Source organism: Calliphora vicina, chromosome 3 (assembly GCF_958450345.1).
Source record: "Calliphora vicina chromosome 3, idCalVici1.1, whole genome shotgun sequence".
Classification (NCBI taxonomy): domain Eukaryota; kingdom Metazoa; phylum Arthropoda; class Insecta; order Diptera; family Calliphoridae; genus Calliphora; species Calliphora vicina.
The window spans coordinates 130,986,681-130,995,748 of record NC_088782.1 but is presented as its reverse complement, the minus strand read 5'-3'; the positions used below and the strand labels follow the sequence as shown (position 1 = coordinate 130,995,748).

Sequence of the window (9,068 nt, the reverse complement as noted above, 5' to 3'; positions counted from 1 at the left end):
TTAAATTTCAACCATCTAATTACATATTCCGTAGTTAGCTTATAAATTAGGCAAACAATTTTTTTTTTGACATTTTTTATGAATACAAGGTTTGTCATTCCGTTTGTAATATCCACATTTTTCATCGTTATAAATAGCGATGACGATATAGCTATGAAATCAAGTTTTCGAAGCCCCCATATAACCCCACCAAATTTTTCTTCATCAACATTTTTTTACCAACAATTTTTTTTCATCAAAAACTGTTAATATTTTTCTTAAAGTATGGTTTGGTTAAGGGTATATAAGATTCGGTGTAGCCGAATATAACACTCTTACTTGTTTTTTATGTTTTTTTTTGATTGATATCAATAAAAAATATAAATATTTTACAATTACGGTTTCCCAGAATTATTCACCACTTTGTACACATTTGAACCCACTGTGCACCGGTCGCTGTGTTACTTTTATGTTGTTTTTCGTTCATTGCATTAATAACAAGTATAGTAGATGTGTTAGTGTGATGTTAAATAAAATAAATATGTAAAGCAAAAGTTTAGAAATGAAAGCTTTTGTATGTTAAAAGTAAATTTTTATATTGTTGTTGAATGTAAAAAATAATAAAACATCTAAAGCAAAATTCATTGTAGAAATGAAAGTTTTTTGTATGTTAAAATTAAAGTTTTGAAAGGAAAAATCGTTTGTGTCCAGTACACAATAAGCTTTTTTACTGGAATTCATATTGATTACAAGTGTAATTCCAGCCTTGAATTATAGTCAAGCAATTGAGTTATAGTTGTATTACACTTTATTTCAATAGCTTTCTCTAAGTTGCATGGAAACTTTTATTTTTTCCTGGGTTACTTGAGAAAATGCATATGTAAGTGCCAAAATTTCAAGATGTTATCATATCATGTATATTTTATTTTCGAATCAAATTGATAGGATATTTATGTTTAAGGATAAGTTCTATAAATACATACATACATATGTAAATGCAATATGCTATTGTCAGGAATAAAATTTTCATTGTTATTTGGTTAAATTAGCCATATTTCATATTTAGTAACGATTGTTTATTATATTTTTTTACTTAAATATCTAAAAAAAATAAATCTATTAAAACTATTTAGTAAAATGTAATACATTTGAAAATATATTTAAACTCAGACAGAGGAATTGGTGTGTATTTGGTTCTTAAAGAGTTGAAACTATAGAAAATTTTCAAAATTGTTTGAGATTCTCCACACCAAATAATTAAAAGAACATTTGTGTTTGCATCTAAAGGCTTTTTATGATTAAGAGAAACTAAATTATATAAGTGTAAATAAAATCCTATTGTAAAGCACTTTGAGGGGGTGTTAGAGGCGTCCAGTTGCCAGATCCTGATGGAGCAGCAGTCACATTACCCGTCACCACAGATGTATTGGCATCGGTCGATGAAACTCTATTAATTGATTGTCCATTGCTTGTCACTAAAGTCTCCATCTTAACGGAGTTTTCGTGGACAAGCGATGTAGCATCTGATTTAAGGTTGTTACATTCCAAGGTCAATACCGTAGAAGATTCCTCTGGATTTCGGTATAATGAGTCTTGAGCTGTTGAGTCCATTGTTTTAGTAATTTCTACCGGTTCTAGAGGGGTTGGGGCGTACATGCTGGATTGTTGATAATGGAAAGAAAAATCATTGATAACTAAACTACATATTATTAAAACACACGTCTTATTTTTAACGAGGAAAATTTACGGAAACTTACCCAATTTCTGAAACCAATGGTATATATTCGGTCTGATAGGCGTACGCAGCAGCTGCAGGATTCTGATATAGACCGTATTCGGCAGCAGAACCGTTGTGCCAAGAACTCGCTGGATAACTTAGAGCACTAGGAGGATTTAACACGTTCGTATATAGTTGGTGGGACGAAGGAGACGTTGGTGTGGGATGGTATACTTGATGGGCAGGTGTGGCATATGACTGAGTAGGTGAAGACGAAGCGACAGTTTGATACATATCTGCTGTCGCGTGATTGGCCGATTGAGACATATTATATTGGTGACCATGACTGTGAGGAGTTAGATGATGAATGGTATAACCAGGCGACGGGGATGTATATGTCGGCGAACCGTTGTTTGTAGGAGAAGGAGAATTATGAGAAGCTGTAAAAGAATAACTGTATTAATTGATATGCTTGGAAAGAATTTTCTAATTTACTCACTTAAAACCCGGGCGGTATTTACGGGCATCGGTCCTGGTACTGTCGAAGAGCTCCAATAGTTTGTATTTGTTTGCCAGGATCCTGGATAGGAAAATACAGTAGCACTCGTTGTAGGCTCAACAGGCATAAATCCTGATTGAGAATAGGAACTTGTAAAACCACTAGATACTGCAGAGGTCGAGCAAAGTGAAGACGATTGCATGCTAGTTGGAGTTTGAGGGGCTGATGGTGGCTGAGGTGGTGAAGAATTACCAATACTTCCATTGGAGCCAGAACCCGAGACTATACGAGGTCTACTATAAGGAGTGGATCTATTGGAAGCAGTCGCTCGGCTAGTCAAGGACCTACCATAACGATCGCAATTGCCGGAGGCCATGGAAGGATCGCCCAGTGATAGAGATGAAGGATTAGCATTAACAGCGGCTGTTGTGTAGTGTGTCGGAGGGGGTATTAACCAACCATAATGAGCATCATGAGAATATAATGTATCAGGACGCTCCTTTGTGCAATGTGAAATGTTTTTATTAGTTTTTGTGTAAACGACTACAATTGAATAGAAATATAAATGATAACGAATCTTACCTTGGCATCTAGGAAAGCTTTAGCAAATGGATTATACTTTATTTTCAATGAAGTAACTTCTTCGTTTTGGTATGCTGTAACCGCAATAAATTGCGTTTCTGGAAACGGATATGTAACAACATGGCGTTGTTCTGAGCCCACTCGCACTAAGTGAACTCGTGGCTCATACTTGTGCAAGGAATTTAGCATAATTTGGCCATTTCCATTAGTTTTGTTGGTCAATTTGACTTTGGCAAACGATATGGGCTCCTTCATCCAATGTGCACCAAAATTTGGTGACTCTGGATGTACGTAGATGGGATTCGATGGTGGAACTTCGGCTTTACCACCTGGAACCCATTCGCCGTTTACATATTTCCACCGATGAGAATCCACTTGCACAAATTCCAATAAAACAGTATACATGGCAGCGGGGTCTAAACCTGAAGCACTTATTTTCACTACCGGAAACATGCGTCTGTAATATATAATTTAGTTTTTCATTAATTTCTGGTCAAAATCTATAATATTCAAGCACATTATTTATTGGGTTCATATTTCTTTGAATTTTCATTTTCTTTGGAATAAACTAGAACCATGACTGCATGACTAATTATCACCTAAATATTAATATTCAAACCGAAATTATTATACATAGTATTTTTGTATTTTTATTCTTTGTTTTCTAAATATTAGAAAACGTTAGAAGCTCATTATACTCCTACTTTTACAATACAATACAATACTATACAATACTATACATACATATCTATGTATGTACAGTGGTGGCCAGGAATTTAAGACAAAAATTGTTTGTTAAATTCCACGTGATTGTCAATTATTTTTTCAAATATTTCCACAAATGTGTATGCATGAGGACTGTTTTAACACACAAGTGTGCTTTATTCGACTGTGTCAATGCATACATATTCACCACGAATACATAAAATGGTTCTACAACTTGACCAAAAAAAATTGTTTTTAAATAATCATATTTCCTCACATTTATGTCATTATATTTTAATTATTATAAAATATTCTGACCAAATTTCGTATTTTTAGTTCCATTAGTTTCGGTCATATCATGTTATTAACAGCGGATGTTCGCTGAGGTGGGTCAACGTATTTCCACATATCTCTGTCCATATATGTTTTACCCATTTTTCCAAACATTTTTCAGAAACTAGAAACATTAATAATAAATTTCATACCCTTAGAGGTCCTTTTATTTTGGCTCTATCGCACTTAAAATTCAGTTGATGAAAAAAATTCAAGTATTTGTCTTAAATTGGTGACCACCACTGTATGTATATATTGTATATTCTACAAAAACAAAACCTTCAAAGGTAATTTGCAAAACAAAAACAGTTTGTAAACATTTAGCACCTTACAAACTTGTAAATATGAACAACAGCAACAACAAATATTAGGAAAACAAAAACAAATAGTAGATAGTTTCTAAAATAAAATTAAAATACTTACCGGCCATTTTTTGTAACAATCATTTCGTTGGTAAGATTTTGAAAACGCAACCATAATTCACGATCATCCAAGGAGACATGAAGATTTCGTTCCAAAGCACTGGGACTGCCTCGTTGTTGCAGTGACCCATGGTTATTTGCATTCAAATGTTCGGAATGCAAATGCTGTGGGGAATGAGTTCCATTTGTTGATTGATTTGGATGGGGATCCACAGCCGATAATATATGGGACGTTGACATGTCTTCTGGAATTGTTTAAAATTTAGTAAAATTATAAATCCTCATTATTTTCTTTTCACAATAAACAAATATTGAACATAATTATTTATTTAGTACTAAAAACGGGAATTTAAAAAGACAAAAGTGATAATTTCATTTGCTGATTAATTGATTAATTTTTCAATATTCTTTTAAATAAAATAACTCCAAATATAAACGTTTTGGTCTCCCTGTCTAAATATTTTCGACGCTTATAAAAACGTTCATAATTTTATTATTTTACTGGGGCAATTCAAATCTTTTGTTGTTTTCATAATTTAAATTGTCTTTTAATAGTACATTAGACTCATATACATACGAGTATGTATAAACAAAAAAGACCGCGATATATGATGTTGGTACAATAAAATCTATATATATTCTTTAAATCGCCACAATCACAAAAAATCCGCAGAATTTCTACTGCCAAAACAACTTCTTCATCTTGTTTTAGTTCGGTTTGTCTTGTGTATCCTATTGTCTGAATCACTCATTCGAATGTCGGCATTTTGAAATTATATTGCACTTTTTAGCCACGCTCAAGTCACTGGGTGTAAATGTGCGTCATAACTGTTTGAGATGAAAACAAAAACTACAGCAAGAAGAAGTAAAGATTAAATGTTTTTTCCGTCCGTCTGACTATCGGCTGATTGTTATGTTTTGGAATGTCATAAATATGAGGGATCCCTTCTGTTTTATGATGCTTTAAGTAAAATGTTTGTTATGAAAGTGTTGAAACAAACTGCTGTTGAAATTGGTAAATTGGTTTTGAAAAGGAACTTTCTGTTCAAATCATAAACAAACAAAATATTTTAATTGTTCTTTATATCTGGAAACATGCTCGTACATACGAATAGAATATCAGCAAAATGAGAAACACACTTATAAGATTTATTAAAGAAAAATCAAAAGAACAAAAATAATTGAATTGTTTTGGCTTTAAAAAGGTTTTTGAAAGAAATTTTTAAAATACATAAAATTTATTAGACTATGCCGACAATCATTTTAAGGTACATACATACTTTTATTATGGTGCTAATAAAAAAAGGAGAGTTGTAATTTTACTAAAATCTTTATTATAACAAAATACATATATTTAGGAGTACTTATCTAAGACCAGGAATATTTAATTTAAATATTTACGATTTACAAAATCTATTATTTTTTATGTATGAATAGGCAAAAGCGAAAAAATTTTGAAATATCCACTTATAATTTTTGGTTTTATTTTATTTTTTTCATGAAGCATATTCTCATTTTGTTTATTTGTTATTTATTAAAGTATGTAGTGTTTAAAAATATTCGTGACTGTAATATTTATTTAAGTTAATCGAGCTTAAACTATACGCAAATTCATACATATGTACATATATCTACATGTACATTAGGATGGCCCTGTTTGTATGGGGTCAAATAATGATTTCGTTTTGGTTAATACCGATTGAAGCCAGACTCGTGGGAACAGGACACTTTTCCATTTTTTTTTTTCTTTTTTACGTATATGAAATGGAAAGGATATAAAATAAGTTTATGGACAACTCCAATCTTGAATATGATTTCAAAAATACGTTCATACTTATTTTTGTATTTAAAGTTATTAGCTGATAAATGTATAAAAATCGTTTCAGATAATCTGTATGGAGTTTAGCTATAGTTGGGATTGTTTAGAAATTTTATTTTGTGATATTTCATGAGTATCTCATGCATATTCTACATAAAATACTTATTGAATAATTACATATTATATTTAGATGTATTTTACCGATAGTGTTCAACGCTCTTCATCTACTCTGTAAATTTTATGAAATTGGAATATTAGAAAAATCAGTAAAGTCTCTAACAATCTGTTTCTGGTTATTTTATCCAATTGACCAACGGCAATTGCTAGCATTTTTAGTCCATCGTAATGTGTGTATATAAATTTATCTTGTTTGTTCCTTAATATCTAAAACTAACCGAGGAAACATTTAATTAAATTCATTAAACATTAGACCAAAAATACAATTTTCTTTATTCTTATTCTTTATTTTTAACTTTTTGCAATTTAAATCAACTTTTTTAAACTTTTATAATAAATCTTATATTTTGCATAAAATTACCTTTCTAACAAGATATAAAAACCAATTGTGTTAAAATTGTACTTCAATATTTTTTTAACTGTGTCTAAAAAGGTCTAAAATTTTCTTTTTTTGTTTAACAAATGATTTTTATCTAAGCTTCTAAAGAGGTTAGAGAGTCATTTAAAATAGTAGATATTGGCTCTCGCACTGAATTTCAATTTTAAATTACCTTCGGGTATTCGGAAATTTGCCGAATGTTTAAGTATAGAAAGATTATTGGATGTTTAACAAGAATGAAACAAATTTGAGAAAAATATCACATTTACACGTTTCGAAGACATGGACAGGATAAACGCCAGATTGAAATAAATAATTACAACAATAAGACCCCTTTCACACTAGGCAATTTAGTTGCGCAAGTCTCTTGTGTTTGTAGATGACAGAGATAATGTCGGGTTAAGGAGAAGAAAATTTTACATGCTATTTTGTTGTTGGGCAACAGACTTGCGCAACTAAATTGCCTAGTGTGAAAGGGGTCTAACTAACTTAGACTAGAATTTTGCTTACAAATTTTTGAATAATTTTATGTTATGTATAATTAAAATATAAATCAATTGTATATATAATTTCCAAAACACTTTAATGTATGTTTGCTTCTTTCCACAGCTTTCTGAAAAACTGTACTCCTCTCGAAAAACCGTACTCCTCTATCAAACATCAAATAGTTTAAATATGAAATCTAAAATAGTCACAGTTATTCAACTTAGCTTAAGTAAATTATGTCCTCAATAAATTCGATTTGTTCACGATTATATTATACATTTATCTTTTGAGTTAGTCATATTTTACTTACGCATTATTTTGAAATTAGTATTTAATGAGTTCCACTAAACTTGATGTCTCAACAATATATTTGTTTAGAAAACCAGAAGCAACTATCAGGTTACTAACAGCGATTGTGCTGAGTATTTTTTTTTAATAAATTTATGTTCTATATTAAATTATAGCTTTTTTAATATTTGCCAGCTATAAATATAATTAACACCCAACATAGACTTATTTTATTGTTGTATTTTTATGTTTTCTTCTTTTATACTTTTTTGTTCACTAAAAAATTTCACACTTTTTATGGGCGACGGGAAAATACCTTTTTTATATTCTAAATAATATTTATTTTATTTTTGTTTGTTTATTTTTAATTCTTTAAATCAATTTTTTGCATTTTATAATTCCTCTTTTTGGTAACTTTTTATAATAAACGTTTAACACTTGCGTGTCAAAAGTGTCACGCGCCACTCTAAATGATCAAAACGACAATTAACGGAAACGGAACTTGTTAATGTCAACTCTGCTGAGAAATCGCTGGTGGTAGTTATTATTATCTTTTTTTTAGCAACTTGTTGTTTCTTTTATTTTTGATTATTTAGTAGAATCTCCTGTGATTATCTTAATTAGGCACTTTTCACTTTTTTGCGTTAAATTACTGTTAATTTTAACGTTTATTTTATTATAACATTTTTTTAGTTTTTTCAAATTTTATTTTGTGTGTTAATGATAATTCACGGTTTGTTAATGATTGGTAACGCACTTTATGTTGACGTTAAAGGTGTTGCTTGACTACCTGTGTGTGTATATATATATGGAGTATGATGTTGATAGTGGTGCTGGTTCGGGTACCGTTGGCGGTGCTGGTGATTTCGAATCGTACTAAAATTTTGTACAAACTGTAATTAATTAGTATCCATTTGTCAAATACGAGTATGTGTGTTAATGGCGTGCGAGTAACTAGATTGTAGATTTTTTTTTTTTTAATATTTCGCTCACTTTATTTGCAGTTATTTTTAGAATTTATTCATTTATTTTTAGACTCGAAATATGTTTTTATGTGATCAATTTAAGATTTTTCTACTGTTTCATCACAGCTAACGAGCAATCCAATAAAATATGGGCAATTGACTGAAAAAATAAATAATATTTCAATTTATTAACTATTTTTTATTCATGTTTTTAATAAATTTAAAAATTATTTAATCTTTTCGCACTTACCTTGCTTAAATGTTTCTGAAATATTTGATCTTTTTTATTTAATTTATTAATTCATATTTTGAGATAGAATTTTTATATTTTTAATTTTGAAAACTGCGTGTTCAAACCCGTTTGCGTATTCCGAAGCTAATGATCGGTGTTAATTTGTTCAGCCATCACAAAAGTTGTCGTTTTTTGTTTTCATCACAAACATCATTCACAAACCCAATTACTTGTTGTTGTTTTTCTATAGTTTAGCCTTTTGTTGCTCACCTTTCTAACTCTTTCACAGTTACTGAGTTTTTGTCTCTTTTTCACACATTGAAGGCCCCGCCTTTTTGCATTCTTCTTTCATCTTCTTTGGCCAGGTAGAGAAACCATATTGTTATTGTTTTCAGTTCAGTTCAGTTTGAAACCGTCTGTATGTGCACGACCATTTTAACTATCATTGATTTTAGTCATTCTACACTTATTTGTTGCGCGGACTT

At 30.4% G+C, this 9,068-nt stretch overlaps 1 protein-coding gene across 4 annotated transcripts; it reads right to left on the bottom strand.

Moving 5' to 3' along the window:
• Window positions 1–1,020: 1,020 nt before the first annotated feature.
• On the bottom strand, window positions 1,021–8,814 carry byn (brachyenteron). Of its 4 annotated transcripts, none has more exons than XM_065504450.1 (7): window positions 8,602–8,813; window positions 7,409–8,511; window positions 4,239–4,482; window positions 2,778–3,234; window positions 2,196–2,694; window positions 1,737–2,136; window positions 1,021–1,636 (listed from the first exon to the last, which is right to left on the bottom strand). In XM_065504450.1, exons 2-7 carry the CDS (start codon window positions 7,410–7,412, stop codon window positions 1,315–1,317), a joined length of 1,926 nt encoding a protein of 641 aa, XP_065360522.1. In that variant the 5' UTR covers window positions 7,413–8,511; window positions 8,602–8,813; the 3' UTR covers window positions 1,021–1,314. The 4 variants fall into 4 exon arrangements, with proteins under 4 accessions (XP_065360522.1, XP_065360524.1, XP_065360523.1 ...); XM_065504452.1 differs by having other exon boundaries at window positions 4,239–4,479; XM_065504451.1 differs by having other exon boundaries at window positions 2,196–2,691; window positions 8,602–8,811.
• Between the last annotated feature and the right edge of the window lie 254 nt (window positions 8,815–9,068).